Source organism: Marmota marmota, unplaced genomic scaffold (assembly GCF_001458135.2).
Source record: "Marmota marmota marmota unplaced genomic scaffold, marMar, whole genome shotgun sequence".
Lineage (NCBI taxonomy): Eukaryota > Metazoa > Chordata > Mammalia > Rodentia > Sciuridae > Marmota > Marmota marmota.
Window position 1 is genome coordinate 28,217,377 of NW_026000019.1, and position 18,554 is coordinate 28,235,930.

General features: G+C 46.1%; 1 protein-coding gene across 1 annotated transcript; it reads right to left on the reverse strand.

Moving 5' to 3' along the window:
• Nucleotides 1-15,527: 15,527 nt before the first annotated feature.
• On the reverse strand, nt 15,528-18,063 carry Nhlh1 (nescient helix-loop-helix 1). Its single transcript, XM_048810186.1, has one exon. The coding sequence runs from the start codon at nt 17,594-17,596 to the stop codon at nt 17,195-17,197; it is 402 nt and encodes a 133-aa protein (XP_048666143.1). The 5' UTR covers nt 17,597-18,063; the 3' UTR covers nt 15,528-17,194.
• Nucleotides 18,064-18,554: the final 491 nt, after the last annotated feature.

Sequence of the window (18,554 nt, forward strand, 5' to 3'; positions counted from 1 at the left end):
CAGGGGCGGGGAGCGCGCGCTCCCGGGTGCCGCCTCCGGCTGTTCCCTCCGCCGCCGCCCCTCCTGCCACTGCTGTCCATTGTCTGCGGCCAGGCTCTTCCCGGAGTCGCCACTCCCCCAGCCCTCCGCCTTCGGGTGCCCCGCGGCCCTCCCAGATCCTGGGAGCCCTCGGCTGGCCGCGACCCCGGCCCCGATCGGTGGGCAGGGGGCTTCCTCCGTTCTTAGCCTTGCCCCCGCACGCAGCCACTCTTGGGGCTGTCTTCCTGGGTCTCCTTGTCGGAAAAGGGAGACCCCCGGACTCCCGGGGGCTGACCATCTTCTCTTTAGGGCCACAAACTTGGCTCCACGAAAGCCCGTGGAATGTGAGACGTGGGAAGATTGATTTTTTTTTTTTACCCCCCTAGAGCTGCGAGAAGGGAGGGTCATCCCTGACTTCAATTAGTGGCAAGAGACATCCCTCTTCCCATTTATACAGGGGATTTCCCTGACACCATCACTACCTAAAGCCCCCCTCCTTCCAAAAATAATTTAATTACTCAGTGTTCTAACTGTGAGCAGCGACCTCCCAGTCAGTCTGGGACGCTCTCTCATTAACACTTTTTCCTCCCCTCTGGTTTGGTGTTGAGATTAATTGCAAAAGGAACCCTGCCCTGGGGGAGCGGGGGAAGGGGAGAGCTGAGGAGCCTGAAAGATTGGATGGTGAAGGGAGAGGGGCTGTTCTCCCAGGAAACCTTCTAGAGTGAAAAAAATGCCTTGGCCTGTTGGATGCCTAACCCCAAGCAGACAGGGCCTTCTCCACCCTGAGTTTCAGATACTTTGGAATTGAGGGTCCTACGCGGAAATTGTAGATGATCACAAAATATCCCACACATAAGAGTATTTCCAACTCCTAACACAGCAAGAATCCAGTTAGGGTTCATAAAGTGGACAATAGATCTGAACCCACCAAGAGCGACTTCTACAATACAGGCGTATGGGAAGTCCCCGTTCCCCTCTGATGAGTGAAAGCAGAAATATTATTATATTATTACTGGTAATATTGCCGTGTAACCTGCCACTTACCTAGAATAGTGGCACTTCAAAAGCATCTCCACACACCCCCCAAGCAGGATAAGGCCCTCTCAACAAGCTCTTCCAGCTTTCAATACCTACCATTTCTACCCTGTGTTTAAGAAATCCCAGGGAAGGAGATTCCCAGTCCCTGTTCCTCTGTTGTTTGGGAAATTTAGGTCTTCCCTAACCAAGACTCAATTTCATCTCTTTTGGTTATATATTCTAAACTTGTCCCAATATGAGGACAGACCATCTTTGTCTGCACTATGACTGCTCAAAGAAGCACTTCTTATCTCCTTTGTTCAAACTCTCATCCACTCTTCACCCGTTATTGTTCAGCCAATGACTTAGCTGTGGGAGACCAACCTTACACGTGACTGGGTCACACTCCCTGGCTGGGTGCTGAGGTGCTCAGTCACAGAAATGTGGTCAGTGTCTCGTGCATGGGTGTGTCTTGCTACAGCCCCATGGGTGAAGCTATGCTCACCTGTTCCTTTGTAATATAACCCCTTGCCCTGTTTAGGATAGAATCTTCCATGGAAGTGCCTTGTGTGTGTCCCCTCCACTTACTGTGCCCTTGGGTGTGGCCTACCCAGGTGTCAGTCAACCTGCTGACAGTGGACATCATGAAGATAGACTCAGCCCCCTGAAACCTGACCCCTTGCCTCATTTAAATAACTTCTCCTCAATAAAAGGGGTCACGCTCTCTCTTTCTGCGGACCCTTAAGGTCAGAGGAGCTGTCATAGCGACCTCAAAGAAAAAGGTATTTGTGTCTCTTGTGTGGTTATTTCGTGCAGTCCAGTTAGCCCAGTTTAACTAGAGTGACCCCTGAGCCTTTTAGTGGCGAGAACAGAAACCCGGCACTTAGCACCAAGGCTGCATGAAATACACAGAATGATCATTTCAGTTACCCAGGTCCCTGCATGCATAAGGCATAAATTCTGTGGACCATTCACCTGTGCCTATCATGTGTCAGGCAACGGGCTGTATTCAGAGTGCATACCACAACCAGGTATACATAGGACATAAGAGAATATTGAGTCTAATGGTTGTAGTGCGTTTTATGCAGCAATTCTTGGTTGGAACTACCCTCCACCCTCATCCTTAGGATGAAAACCTATCTAGATTTTACACATCCCCAATTCACAGAATGAGGAAGCAAAAGTCACAAAGAGAAGGCCCATGTGCCCTGGGGTCCAAGTGACCTAGTTTAATCCTTTAGGAAGGAAGGGAACACTAAGGGAGGTGACATCCAACCAAGATTTTCCCGAGAAGACCAAGCCACTAATAACAGAGGAAGGTCAGAAACCCAGTGAAATAGATTGGACTTGGAATTCATTACCCTTAGCCTTGAAGATATAGGAAAATTTCTTTCTGTCTTTGAACCTTCATTCCATTTATATAAAAGGTATTAAAAGGAACCTCCTTTAGGTACCCATAGTGTCCCAGTCAATTCTCAGTCAAGGTCCCCCTCCCTGTTATGTACCTTAGGGAATTCCTAGTTTTTCGGGAGTCTTGCTCTGGGAAGAATTCTCTGAGCCAAAAGCCAGGACCCTCTGTTGAGAGCCACAGCCGAGTCGGAATGGCCCCTGGCATTTTGCCAGAAGTAATGGTTGAGAGGGGAGCCATTAAGATGATGCTGGATTGATTCAATTGTATATTAGACCTTTACACCAGTAATAGGGCGGCTCTTGCTGCCTCGGTCGCCCGTTACTTTGGAGTTCCCGTTGAGTTCTCAGGGGTTCTGAGAGTGAATGCGCTCGCAGCCCAGTGGAGGGAGTTCCGGTGGGTGTGTGGTGTTCCTGGGGGCCACCTGGGTGGTGTTTGGGAGAGTTCCCGGGGAGTGTGCGTGGAGTGCTGGTGGAGTTCAGCAATAAAGAGTGGCTGTTTTGAACCTACAAGTGCTTCGTGGGGGCTCGGTTATTTGTGCCCAGCCAGACTGCGGCAACCCTCAGTTAAAACTCTTTCTACTCCTCAACTAGCTCATGGGCCTAAGGCAGCAGGAATGGGACCAGCAGACCAAAGGCCATTAAAAAAATATATATCCCAGGCTACAGAGAAATGCCTGCTTCCTCTATAGATGATGCTGGTCCTGGAGATCTGTCCCAATCCACAGTGGCACAGATGGACTCTCTGACTCTGAGGAAGGGGAATCCTTAGTACATAGAAACTTTAAAAAGTATTTCGGTGTGAGTGACTAGCAAGTTCAGTCTCCTCCCAGGTGCAAGTGACCACAACCCAGGCCACACCCACTATCTTCTTGCAGCCCTATGGATGAACTGGGGGGGGCACACTTCCATCCCGCATGATAATCAGAGCTCTTTCCTCAGAATCCACCTGACTAGAAGGACCATTCTCAAGGCTTAAGACAGTATTTCCAGACCCAGTCTAAACTGTTCCCTTGCTGGGGTGTTGTTGTTGGTTTGTTTTTTCTTTTTTCTTTTTATAAATTAAATATGTGGTTTTTTAAATAGAATTATAACCCCAAAACCGTTAAAATACAAAATAACTGGTGAGAGATGGATTCATTTTTGGTGTGATTACTAAATCAATTTTTTTTATTATTTTTATTCTAATTCTACATATGAGAGCAGAATGCATGATAATTTATATTATACATATAGGGCACAATTTTTCATATCTCTGGTTGTATACAAGGTAGAGTCACATTGTTTTTTTTTTTCTTTTTTAGTGAAAAAGGAAGAAAAGTGTTAAGTAAACAAAAATTATTAACTGGTCAAGAACTCTGCTCTGTTGTAGAGATGTTGTAAAGTGCCTCTCTATCACACAAGATCATTTTTTTGTTGTTGTTTTTTGTTTTTTTCCTGGATGCTGGGGATTGAACCCAGGGGTGCTTTACCACTGATTTGTATACCGCCCAGGATCCTGATCTCTTTGTGAATAAGAACTGAGCCTCATTCATTTCAATATCTTTGACACATGAAAGTCACTAAGTTGGTTAGTTCCCTTCACTTCTAACTTCTTTCTCTTTCTCCTCCTGGATCTCAAGTCTTTACTACTCTCTCTCCATCCAACCTTTGTTAAGTGTGAGTGTCCTTCAATCCAATTACATTATCACTAACCTGAAAACTTACCTACAAATTAAACCAGAGATTCCCAACCTAGATTGCACACTCTAATCCTTGAGAAGCTTGGAAAACCCACCCATGCCCCAGACCATCCCAAACTAATTAAACCAGAAACTTCCTAGGTGTCTCCCAACAATTGGCTTATTTTTAAAAATTTTTTAGTGATTCTTACGTTAAAGTTTCTGATTTCCTTCTATCTTTCTGGGAAAAATAAATGTCTCCCTCTTTTCCCTTGCCTAACACTAATCCTTCCAGGTGGGCATCCGATCAGTCCTCTTTCACTTCCACCCATCATCCCACCTTCTGTCTCTAACACTGACTGACCCCTTTGCTCAACCTTTGCCCAGCACACATTCAGAAATCAAATATCTTCCTCTTTCGGGCTACGCTGGTCTTGAACTTATAGTCTTCCTGCCTCTGCTTCCCAAGTTGCTGAGGTGACAGGCATGTGCCACAGCATCCAACTCATCCCACTTTCTTACAGGAGAAGATTCATCACCATCGTGCTTGCTCCTTTAACTTGACTCAGCCTTGGGTGCCTTAAACGTATTAGATTCCAAAGGAACACGTTATCTTTCCTGCACCCCCTTCCCCTTGGCTTATTTAGACCTTTATCACTTGGGAACTTGTCTCATTCCCTTCCACCCCATCCTCATTTCTGTTGCCAACGCAATTATTCTGAAGGAGGAATCAGCCTGTCACTTCCTTGCCTGAAGGAGGCCAAGGGCTGTCTACAGGATGAAGTGAAACCTGGCACTGTATGGAAGGACCTTGCCTCTCTGACTCACTGTTCCCCTACAGCTTGTTCTACTGCTGATGCTCTTTCATCCAAAAACCAAACATTCAACAGACATGCATTCAAACTACTCATCCACTCATTGTTCTATCAACATGGGGCTCTGTGACATCCCAGTCTTCCCACAGTGCTTCCCTTGCCCAAAGGTGTGAAGACCTTTCTGCCTGGGAAGTTCTCTGCATCCTTTAAGACTCAGCTATGGCCTCCTCTGCAATTCCTCTCCAACTCTCCCGAGCAAAATTAGACACTCCATCACCCAGAGAGCCTCCTTTGAGCTCTGCATGTCTCTGTCTCAGCATTTATGACACTGGAGTTTCCTATTTAAATATCTGTCTGCCCTGCTAGTCTACAAACTTCTGAAGTTGCACAAACAATGCCTTATTTTATCTTTCTATACCCGGAACTTAACTCAGTGAATGACCCACAATGGTGAACATTTGTCTAATGAAATGAAAGGCAAGAGTAGAGACTGAGAGGAGATGAATTGTGGAATATGTGATCTTATTTATTTTATTTTTATTATTTCATTAATTTATTTATTTGGTACCAGGGATTGAACCCAGGGAGCTTAAGCACTGAGCCACAGCCCACAGCCCTTTTTGTACTTTATCTAGGGTCTTGCTGAGTTGCTTAGGGCTTCATCGTTGCTGAGGCTGGCTTTGAACTCACGATTTTCTTGCCTCAGCCTCCCAAGGGCTGGGATTACAGGCATGCAACACCACACTTGACAGAATATGTGATTCTTCTTGCAGATATTAGAAGTATGCCATTTGGAGGTTGGGAGAAATCTTTCTGTATTTTATAGATGAAAAAAAAAAAAAAAACAGGTACCCAGAACCATACAGCCAATTAGTGGCAATACCAGCACTAGAATGTAGGTCTCCTGACTTCTTGTCCAGTGTTCTATCAACTGCACTATATTTAACTAAGCATTCATTGTTTGATTTGACATAAAGATATAGGGCAGGGGTCAGGTCTACACAGGGAAGTTTTAAGAGCTATTCAAAGGTCAGCTGCAGAAGATCAGAGGAATGGGGAAGAGGGAGCAGGTTTAGGAAAACTAGGTATGTGGGTATGGATATACTGAGGATTGAACCCAGAGACGCTTTACCACTGAGCTACATCCCCGGTCCTTTTTATGTTTTATTTTGAGACAAGGTCTCACTAAGTTACCCAGGCTGGCCTCGAACTTCTGATCCTCCTGCCTCAGTCTCTGGAGCCAGCAGGATATCAGATTGCAGGAGTGCACCACCACACCCAGCTCTGTGCCTTCATTCCCACGCTATCTTTACCTGTACTTCACCTGAGCATGCCTGTGTGGTGTACTTCACCTGTCAGGGGCTTTTCTTTTTCTTTCCTTCTGGGCATGGAAACCAGAGGTGCTGAACTACTGAGTCACATCCCAAATCCTTTTTTCTTTTTTTATTTTGAGACAGGGTCTCCCTGAGTTGCTGAGGCTGGCCTTGAGCTTGAGTCCTCCTGCCTCAGCCTCCTAGGTCACTGGGACAACGGGCATGTGCCACTGCACCTGGCTGTAACCAGACTATAAAAATAACTATCAAAACTAACAAAGGATGGGGTTGGTGTTGTGGCTCAGTGGTAGAGTTCTCACTTAGCATATATGAGGCACCACATAAATGTAAAATGAAGATATTGTGTCCACCTAAAACTTAAGAATAAATATTTTTAAAAAACTAACAAAGGAGGTAGGGAGAAAGGGAAAATATATAAATATATTGCAAAGGAAGAAATATAACTGTTTTTCTATAAGGAAAAGATAGATTGTTCATTAAATGATATCAGGACAATCAGGTAGCCATTTGGAAATAATAAAATTGAATGCCTACCCCAATTTTATATCTAATGGAATATAGATATAGGGGATAGGGGGTGTAGCTCAGTAGTTAAGTATGTACTCAGCCTGTTAGGGACCCAGGTTCAAACCCAGCACCAAAGAAATAAAATAGAGATAGAATAAAGGGGTCAAAGATAAAACAACAGTAATAATATAATTATTAGAAGGAGTGATGGAAGTTTTTGTTTTTATTATTCATTACTGGGGATTGAACTCAGGACACTATCACTGACCTACTTCCCCATCCCTTTTTATTTATTTATAAATAAAAACAAATGTGTACAGACCTGACCCCTGCTGTCACTCTTCAGAATTGCCCTTACCCTTTTATTTATTTAGAGACAGGATCTTAGGCTGACCTTCAACTTGTGATACTCCTGTCTCAGCTTCCCAAGTCCCTGGGATTATAAATGTATACCACCAAGTTAAGCTTGTTATTTTTAATTTTTTTTCTTTTAATATCTTAGAGTAGAGGAAGGCAAGAGGGTAAGAAAAGGGAAAACTATATTGGCCAAATTATATTGTTATATTGTGTGCATGTACGGATATGTAACAACAAATCCCACCTTATGTACAATTATAACATGCCAATAAAAATGTGGAAAAAAAGATACAAAATAAAACACACAAGCAATAAATAAAACAGGCTGGGGATATAGCCCAGTGGTAGAGTACCCCTGGGTTCAATCCACAGTACCAAAAAAAAAAAAACAAGCAAACAAAAAAACACTCTACATACTTGAGTATTTACTCAGTAATTTTATTTTTAAAAAATAAGTAGTCCTTTAGCTTCCAGTGAATTGAAACTGTAAGACACAGCTCTGGAGGAAATAGTCTACAGGAACCATGTCTGAAATGTCAAATGGATTGAAATAGATGAACAAATCCATATTCTCAAGGTGAATACTAATAGGCAGATGTTGGAACTACTCAGCAATTTGAAGTAGCAGATAATAAAAGCATTAATTATCCTAACATAGCCACTGTTTATGGAGCTTTGTTATGCACTAGCGTTGGACTAAGGGCTTTGCGAATTATCTCTAATGAGGAAACAGATGCTCAAAGATTTTCAGTAACTCTCCAGTTCATCATATGCTAATAAATAGGTGATTTCAGTCAAATTCAACATGGTAACTGCAATAGTAGAGCTATATCTACATACCTGCAGACAGATAGGGGAACAAGGTGAGGAGGAAGTGGACAAGCTTTGAGTCATAGGAGGGACACATCATATCAGAGGGGTTTTCCGGAAGTGAGGACAACTGTATTGTCGTGAAAGATGAGTGAGAGCTAGACAGGTGCAGTGTACAACACAGGAGGACTCAGGTGGAGTACAGGTAGAGATCCCCAGTACAGTCACACATACATACCCAGCTTTTCTAAACCTGCTCCCTTTTCCCCAGTCTCCTTATCTTGTGGCAGCTGACCTTTCAATAGCTCCTGAACTGTTCCCTTTACAGACCTGACCCCTACTGTCTTTCTTCAGAATTGCCCATTAAATACCAAGTTTTCAATTCTGCAAATATTTCAACAAAATTGACAAAGGTGCCTAAATAGGTTGGAATTTTCAGTCTAGGCTTTATTTTAATTTTTAAGTTGTATCTGGACACAATACTTTTATTTTATTTATTTATGTGGTGCTAAGAATCAAACCCAGTGCCCCACGCATGCAAGGCAAGCACTGAGCCACAACCCCAACCCTTAATCTAGACTTTAAATGTGTAATTATGTTAATTAAGATTTTGTGGTATTGGGGATAGAACCCAAGGGCATTCTATCACTGAACCACATCCCCAGCCCTTTTTCTGTTTTATTTTGAGACGGGATCTCACTAAGTTGCTTAGGGCTTCACTAAGTTGCAAAGGCTGGTTTTGAACTTGAAAACCTCCTTCCTGCCTCAGACTCCAGAGTCACTAGGATTACAGGCATGCATCACCATGCCCTGGCTAGGAAATGGATTCTTTAATTCTGACACTGCATGCAGGAGAGTTCACTCAAGAGTGTCCTTAAGAGTGAGGGAAGTTGGATTAAGCAGAGAGAGAAGCTGAAATGCTATTGCTGCAGAGGTCCTCAAACTGGGAGAGCCCTTCAAGGTTGTCCCTGAATTGGGACTTCGTAACCCATACCAACCAGTCATTGCATGCAGACTGCGCCAGGGAGGGATCTTTGTTCCTCCAAAGGCAAGAGGAGTCTCAGCAACACTCACTAGAATTCACTGGGAGCACTTTGCAGAACCTGGCAAACCCTACTTGGCCTCCAAAACCCAACTCAGGGGGCTCAGTTGGTAGAGTGTTTGCCTTGCATGCACAAGGCCCTGAGTTCAATCCCCAGCACCACCAAAAGAAAAAAGAAAAAAAAAAAGAAATGGGCTGGGGCTCTAGCTCACTGGCAGAGCACTTGTCTAGCGTGCCTGAGGCACTGGGTTCCATCCTCAGCACCACATAAAAATAAACAAATAAAATAAAGGCACTCTGTCCGTCGACAACTACAAAAAAAATTTTTTTTAAAACCCAATTCATATTTTACTTGCTCCCTCCCTCATCAACACCCTCTAAATTGGTCTCTGTCTTCCTTTTAGCCCTTTATTCCTTGCACGTTTTCATGGTAGGAAAAATGATGTGTTTACATGTCTATCACCCCACACTGCCCTCCCGAGTGTATGGAGTAGAGGAGCCCGAGTCTGCATATCAGAATCCCGAACAGTGCCTGGTACACACTGGTTATTCAATAAATGTATTTTGCACTAAATAAAATTGAATCCACCAATGAAGGAGGAGGTGATAGGTTTACAAGAGGAAAGGCTGGACTTCAATGCCAGGAAGGAAGGATAAAAAGGAGGGAGGTGACAGACAGGTTGTGATCTCAGGGCTCTCCCTCTCCCCTCATCTCACTTGGGAGGTAGAAAGGTCAGAGAGGAGGAGCAAGTCTCTGAACTTGGCATTCCTAAAGTGGGGCAGAAAAACTACGGAACCAGGTTAGGTGTCCATCAGTGGCTGAATGGATAAAGAAAATGTAGTATATATACACAGTGGAGTTTTATTCAATCATAAAGAATGAAATTATGTCATTTGCAGGAAAATGGATGGATCTTAAGAACATTTCTTAAGCAAATAAGTCAAACTCAGAAAGTCAAGGACGGTATGTTTTCTTTCATGTGTAGAAGCTAGAGATGAAAATGGAAAATATCTCATGAAAATCAAAGGGGGATCAGTAGGGCAGAGGAAAGGGACCTGGGGAAGGGGGCCTGGAGGGAAAGGAGAAATACTAGGGTACAATACTGACCAAATTGTGTTGCTGTAGTGTGTGCATGTACGGATAGGTAACAACATATCCCACCATTATGTGTAATTATAATGCACCAATAAGATATGTTTCCAAATAAAGTGAGGCAGAAACTGGGGAAAAAAAAAAACCTGCAATCTGTAAACAGTCATGCTGGGACCGAAAGGCAGAGGTAAAAAACCCAGAGGGAGGGGAAGTAAAGGTCCTCTAGGGAAATTAAACATCTTCCTGCCCTCCCTCCCTACTGACAGCTGTCACCCAGATTTTAAAAAGGCACAGAAAACAAGCTCACAGATGCAGGCATGAACAAAACCTCACACACACACACACAGGATTGCGTTCCCAGATACAGAACACAAAAACACAGTCACACAACAAAAGAAAAATGGGTTATTATATAAATGAAACACCTACAAATTCCTTTTTTCCTTTCTTTCTTTCTGCGTGTGTGTGTGTGTGGCGGGGGCTGGGGGGTACTGGGGATTGAACCCAGGGACACTCTACCACAGAGCTACATCCTCAGTCCTTTTTATTATTTTGAGACAGGGTCTTTCTAGGTTGCTGAGGCTCTCCATAAATTGCTGAGGTGGACCTCGAGTTTTTGATTCTTCTGCCTCCTGATTTACTCAGATCACAGGAATGTGCCACCTGTGCCCAGCGATGCCTATGAATTTGAGTCTCTATCACTAGTCAGCAGTCGACCCTCTCCCACCTTCCAGAAACCTATGCCTAGAAAATAAAACTGGAATTCAGGTCCCACAATATCCCCTATGCTTTTAGTCCCGGGTCTGGTGGTTTCTTCTCTTTTTCAGTTTCTTAGCACCTAAACAGGGAAGAGTGAAAAAAAAGAAAAAAAAGAAAAGAAAAGAAAGCCTCTGCTAGTGGCCAGCAGGGGGCAGTGTTTAATTACCAATTGTCAAGACTTAGCGGGAAGGAATACAGATCAGAGAAATGTCCTTAGATCAACACATCTCTTTGACCCTCCGGGACCAAATCTTGCTTTTGTTCTATTCTTAAACCCCTCTCTTTTCTGAGCTGCAGTTTCTCCATCCTCAGTTTAGATTTTCTAGCTTACCCATTCCCAACTTTCCAAAGACTGAACACCGGGGTCTCCCTCTCAGATGACCCCATATCCTCTTGTGCCTTCTCATTCTACCTTGGTTCCTAAGGTGGTCAGGGCTCCTGCCTTACGTTTGATCTGGTGGAAGGGGCATTGGATGTCAGGCCCTTTCACTGCCCTGGACTGGTGTCTTGTACGGTGCACAAACTGTATAACAGTACATGTTGACCCTGCTACTAACTACCCTTGATGGATCATTTTAATGAGCAACTTATTGAGCACCTTCATGATGATCTCATTTAATTCTTATAACACGGCAGATCTTATTATTGTCCCATTTTGCACATGAGGAAATTGACACACAGAAAGGGCATGTAGTTTGTTCATAGTGGCACAAAGATAAAGATGAATATGGAGCTGGGATGCAGATTTGGAGCTAGCCAGGTATGAACTTTCTCTCCCTCGGCCACAGTCTTACTGCAGTGCCTCTGCCTCTTTCTGCCCCACTCCCTCTCAGCCTTACAGACAGATGGTTGTGATCCTGCTGAAGTAGGAGGATTGCAAATTAGAGGCAAACCTGGGCAACTGTGTGAGACTTTGTCTCAAAATTTAAAAATTAAAAAAAAAAATGGGTAGGGTGTAGCTCAGTGGCAGAGCACCCCTGGATTCAACCCCCAGTACCTCAAAACAAAAGAAAACAAGACAGATGGCATCTCGGCTGGCCTTCTCCTTGTTTCCCTGCACTCACACCCTGGACTGTGACCCTCCTGTGAGTTCCTTTCTTCTGTCCATGGTCCTTACTGGGTCAGATTCAAGAGCATAGGAAAGGATAGGAGAAAGAGGAGGAAAGATCAAGGACAGGGTGGTATGAGGGGGCCCGGGGGATAAAAGGAGAAGAGAAGGTGAATTAGGCAGGCACTGCATTGGGGACGGAGGAGGAAGGGGGTGGGTGAAGGGAGACAGCAGCCCAGCCTGCACCATGCCCACACTGGGAAGGGGGCACAGACAGGGCCTTCATTGTGTGGGCACAAAGGGGCCATATGCCTGGCAGCCTACACAGTGTGTGTGTGTGTGTGTGTGTGTGTGTGTAGGAAGGAAGGAGTGGCTTAGAGGCCCCCCACTCTCAAACCCCTGGGGCCTGGCCTTCTGCTCTGTCCCCGGGAATGAGGGTTGCCTAGATGGAGGGCAGAGGGGAGCCATTATGACAGGCAGGATTGGAAGGTCAGGGGCCTGTGGGTAACTGGGGCTGGGAGAGAGCCCGGACAGCTGGAAGGGGCCCTGGCTGCAGATGGGATCCTTGGGAAGAAGACAAAGGAGGAAGGAAGGGGTGAGAGGTGCCAGAGTCTTGGTCACCTGGGCCCCCACACTGCCCCCTCCACCCCCTGGCCCACCACCTGGGTTTTGGAGGGAAGTGAAAGCAGGCCACAGAACTCTCTTCTTCTAGCAATCTCTTTCCTCCCTCCCCCTTGTCTATTAGTCCAGAAGCTCTCACTCTCCCTTCAGCCCAGGGACTCCCGTCTCCCTGACCACCCTCTTCTACCACCCATTCCCTGTTCCCTCCTCCTCCTCCTCCTCCTTCCCCCATCCTTCGGAGTGGAGCGGCAGCCGAGGCCAATTGATTATCTGAAGAAATTCGGAGCTAGCAGTAGAACAGCTGCAGCTGCCCCCTCCTACCACCCCCAGGCCCTGAGGGACCCCTGAGGGGAGGGGCCCTTAACCCCTCTGCTCTCCAGCCTGGGAGGGAGGCAGGGAGCTCAGAGCACTGTGAGTGGCTGCTGAGCAAGGAGAGACACAGAGCACTGGCGGGTGCCAGGAGCAGAGGAATGGGATTATAATCCCAGTCCATCATCATGGATGAGTCACATCACCTTTCTGGACAGGATTTATGTACCTTTAAAGCAAAGGTGTTGGACTGGACATGGTCCTGCCTGCTCATGGTCCCAGCTTCTCTGGAGGTTGAAGCAGGAGGATTGCAAGTTCAAGGCCAGCCTCAGCAACTTTGTGAGAACCTGTCCCAAACGAAAAAATAAAAGGGCTGGGGGCATAGCTCAGTGGTAAAGTGCCCCTGGATTCTTTAATCCCTAGTACCACAAGCAAAAAAAAAAAAAAAAAAGGTGTTGGATTCAATGATTTCTATACTCCCTTCTAACTCTCGTCCTTTGCTGCCCTCATCTCAGTCCAGCCCTCCCTCTTGCCAGTCTCTGGGGTAAGCATCTCCCTCCCACTGTTTGCCTAAAGCATTCTCATATGACCTCTGATTTGGAAAGATCTTCAAATGGACCTAGCCAGGATTCCATCTGAGGGATGGAACGACAGTATCTCTGCATGTGATTGATTCTTCAGCCCCACCACTTGGATTCCTCTTCCTTGAGGCAAGTGCTTTCATTTCTGGAGGGCTCCAGGTTTTGCAAATCTTTTCTTGGAATTAAAATCTGCCCTCCTATAGTCTCTACTCATTAATCACTAATCTGGGTTCTGCCTCCTGGGGCCACCAGAATGTGGTTTTGCAGTAGTGGAAATAAAACCCAAGGGCACTCTACCACTCAGCTACATCCCCAGACCTTTTTAATTTTTATTTTGAGACACAGTCTTGAGCTAGTTTGCCCAGGATGGCCTCAAACTTTCCATCCTCCTGACTCAGCCTCCTGAGTCACTGGAATTTGGGGGGTACCACCTCTGTACCCAATTTAGATCTACTCTTATCAAGACACATAGCCTCCATCTTCTACCATCTCTTCCATGAAATATCTCTAGACCTTTTGCTTTCTTGACCACGCAACTCTGAATCTTCTCTAGTTTATCAATTTGGTGAAAATGTGGAGTTCAAAAGAGCACCACCCATCTGTATGGATCATTTCAAGGAGGCAGAGGAGGGTTGACAGCAGAGGGCATCAAGAACATGGCTTTAGGGGCTGGAGGTGTGGCTCTGTGGTAAAGCACTTATTTCACATGCTTGAGGCTCAGGGTTCAAAACCTAGCACTGAAGAAAAGAAAAATGTGAGTCTAGTCCTAGTTGTGTGACCTTGGGAAAGTCCTGTACCCTCTGAGGACTTTAGTTTTTTTTTTTAATTTTTTAGTTGTAGTTGGACACAATACCTTTGTTTGTATGTGGTGCTGAGGATCGAATCCAGGGCCTCGCGCCTGCTAGGCGAGCATGCTACCACTGAGCCACAACTCCAGCCCAGGACTTTAGTTTTTTTTATTTTTATTTTTGGATCACATCCAGGATGACTTTGATGTCTGCTCACCACTCTTTTTTATCCCTTTCGTAATTCTTTGCTCAGTCCCAGGTCCTGCATCGTGTTCTCCCCAGTATCCTAAAGCTGAGGAACACAGCTGGGCTGTGGTGCACACCTGTAATCCCAGGATTGAGGAGGCTAAGGCAGAGGATCACAAGTCTGAAGCTGGCCTCAGCAACTCAGCAAGGCCCTAAGCAACTTAGTGAGACCCTGGCTCAAAATTTTAAAAATTAAAAAAGGGGGCTGCTGGGCTGGGGATGTGGCTCAAGCGGTAGCGGGCTCACCTGGTGTGTGTGCGGCCCGGGTTCGATCCTCAGCACCACCTACAAACAAAGATGTTGTGCCTGCCGAAAACTGAAAAATAAATATTAAAATTCTCTCTCTCTCTCTCTCTCTCTCTCTCTCTCTCTTAAAANACAATACCTGTCTCTTATACACATCAGATGTGTATAAGAGACAGATATATATATATATTTATATATATATTGTCCACCTAAAATTAAAAAATAAATATTTAAAAAATCCAATTGCTACTTTAGTATTTAAAAAATGGAGGGGGCTGCAGATATAGCTCAATTGGTAGAGTGCCTGCCTCAAATGAAAGGAAAAAATAATTTAAAAAGGCTGGGGGTGTAGCTCAGTGGTTAAGCACCCATGGTTTCGATACCCAGTACCAATAAATAAGTAAATAAAGCTGGGGAACACAAAATAGACCAAAAACTGAAACTTCAAGGAAGTTTGACCTAGTCTAGAGACAATAAAGGAGAAAGCAACGTCTCGATTCCATGCCAAGGGTTTCCACAGGACATATGTTTAACTTGGATTTCACTGGGACACTCAGGCCCATAGGAAGTAGGAGCTAGAGCACATCAGAGATGTTAGCAAGTGTCACCTGATAAGCACCAAGATAGGGGTACATGGAGCTTAAGTGAGGAGATCTGGAAACTGTGTTAGACCCTCCCCTGACCTCTGTGCCCTGTGGCCCCTTCTTTCCATTTTCATGCACCCACCACACTGAGCTTTCATGACCACCCACCTCCCAGAAGAACCTTCAAAGCCTAGGACCCTCAAGGAGTATTCATAGTTATTATTCATAACCTATGGGCTAATTTCCCAGCCCAATTGAATAAACCATAGCCATATATGGCGCTAGAACGAGGTCACTTTAATTTTTTTTTTCTGTATGAAACTGGAAATGCAACAGGGAGGAATCGGACACAGGACAAAGGACACAGACCCTGGGGGCCTGCTCTTGGTGGTATTAAGAAGAAGAGCGGGTCATGGGGAAGGCTGGAGAGAGGAAGGACGTGGCTGGGACTGGGTGGGATCGTCAGGGGATAGAGGGTGTTGACAAAGGACATCCAGGAGCCCAGCAGTTGGGGAGGGGCACTGCCCCAGAGGACCAGGAGTTCAAGACAGGTGATCTGAGGAAGGGATATGGGTGTGGTGAGCAAGGGGGCAGGGTTCCCACACACACCTGGAGTTGGAGAAGGGGCAAGAAAAGGAGAGGAGTGACCAGGAAGGGAGCCAGAGAGACCCAGCTATTACAGCCGGGAGCCCCCCTCCATCTACCCCAAAGTGCACAACTTGGCAATAAATAGTAATATTTATAAATAAATAAATAAATAAATAGATAAATAAATAAATACATAAATAAATATCCTTGTAGAGCTAGGAGTTTGGTATGAGGGTGGAGAGATCATAGAAATGCAGTAAGTTCATTTCTTCTAGACAGGTTCTAAGGTCCTTCATTCTGCTGGCCCAGGGCTATGATGAGTGAGTGGGACTCAGCACCATGGGGTGGGGGAGCCATGAGGTGGGGTGGGGGTGTCTCTTCTTTTGCAATGGCAGCTTAAAGAAACAGGGGAAAAATGTAATAAATAGGCCCTAAGACCAGGAGCAGCCCTGGAGGGCAATAATAGGGCATCCCCTTGCATCTAAATGAGGAGACAGCATGGGTTCTGTCCATCCTCCGGGTGGGCTGGGATGGAGGAGAAAGTGGCTGTCAGGGCTGCCCCACCCACCCATGGCCTGGGCCTTCTACAGGTACCACATGCTATTTGGAGATGTCACCCCCATCCCAGGATTGAGGGATTGAGGTTTTTCCTTTTTTTTTTTTTCCCCTTCAGTGGCACACAGGGAGGGAGAAAATTGGAATGGTAAGGGGCAGGGAAACAGCCAAATAACTCAGCAAAGGCAAGGCACTCACTACTGAGTAAGAGCTGAGGTCTGTATGTGCTGAGCCTCAGGAATAAGATGGACAAAAGAAAAGCAAAAAAGTTTTCTATTATTCCTGGCTACTGAGATTTCCCCTTTCATGTGTTATTTCACTCACCTCCTATCTCCCAAGAGCCCTCCTCTCGCCCAAGCATACTGAAGAAGCCCATTCCTGACTCCAACCCCAGCCTTACACCCTTCCAGGTCTGATGCACCATCCGCACCACGGGCTAGAACAGATGGAAGAGAGTCCGGGTCTGGAGTCTGAAAATCTGGACATAGGGGTAGAAAAAGCAGCAGCCCAGAGACAGCTGGGTTTAGGAAATCCACCAGGGCCCTGTTCTGATCACTCTAGCGAATGATTCTGACCAGATTCTGACCCTAACAGCAACAGCAACCCCCTGAAGGGACCCATGAGAACAGCCATCAGGGGTGCCTAGGTCAGTAAAAGAAAGTGGCTTTCGGGACCAGCGGTGGGCACTGTCTGGGCCTGATGCCTTTGGGATGGGGAGGAGAAGGCCACTCTAAGCAATGAGCAGTAGAAGGGACTCTAGAGAGGCCCCAGAAGGGGGGGAGAGTCCGGGGCTGGAGGCCGGCTGAGTTCAGACGTCCAGCACGTGGTTCAGGTAGGAGATGTAGCAGATGGCGAGGCGCAGGATCTCAATCTTGGAGAGCTTCTTGTCCGGAGGCAGCGTGGGCAGCAGCTTCCGCAGCTCAGCGAAGGCCAAGTTGAAGGCCTCCACGCGGATGCGCTCCCGCGTGGCATGCGCCGTGCGGTACTTGGCAGTGGCCCTGCGCCGACGCCTGCGCTCTTCCCGGCTGAGGTGCTGCAGGTCTTTCCGGCCAGGCTCTCCGGGCTCTGACCCCCGGGCCTGGCCCCCGCCCGGACACCCCGGCCCAGCACTCTCGGGGCCTGCCCCACCCCCACAGTCGCTGAAGCCGGACTCGGCCTCCGAGTGAGTGGGAGGCAGGTCCAACTCCATGGTGTCTGAGTTGAGCATCATGATGGTAGCCCCCGGTCCAGTGAGATCGTGATCCCCTCCCCACCCCTCCCTCTTGGAGCTTGAAAGCTGGCGGTGGGAGGGGCAGGAAGGGCCTGGGGTGTTGGGGTCTGCCACTGAGCTCTGGAAATCAGAGCCACTTCAGGGTTCCATGGTCAGGGTTCCAGAACGGAGCCTGAAACAGAAAGGTCAGAGTCAGGGAAGTGCGGGTGGAGATGGCCGAGGGGCGAGAAGGAACTGTGCCTGTGAGGGAAGAACAGCAGACCCGGGCAGGGCCAGAGAGAGACAGACAAGTGGACACGGTGGGAAGCAGCAGGAGGAAAATAGGAAGAAGGAAAGAGGATCCAATATGGAACTGGAAGAGAAAAGTCAAAATGACGGAAAGCAAACCGAAGGAGGGCTAAAAGTGAGCAAGAAGATTTAAGACCTAAAATTATAGAACTGCTAGACGAAAAATAAGGGGAAAGTTTCATGACATTGGACTTGACAATGATTTCTCGGATAGGATACCAAAAGCCTAGACAATCAGAGCACAAAAAGATAAATGGGATTACATCAAACTTAACCTGGTACATTAAAGTACACAGTCAACAGAGTGTAATCTGTAGAATGAGAGAAAATATTAGCACATCATATGTGTGACCAAGGGTTGATTAAATCCAGAACATATGTCCTGCATCTCAACAACAAAACTATCAAGTAACCTCATTAAAAAATGGGCAAAGAGGGCTGGGACTGTAGCTCAGTGGTAGAGCGCTTGCCTTGCCTGTGTGAGGCACCGGGTTCAATCCTCAGCACCACATAAAAATAAATAAATAAAATACAGATATTGGGTCCATCTACAATTAAAAAAGATTTTTTACAAAAAAAATAGGCAAAAAAAAAATAACTAGACAATTTCTCCAAAGATGATATATAAATACCCATGCATGTGAAAAGATACCGAACATCTTTAATTACT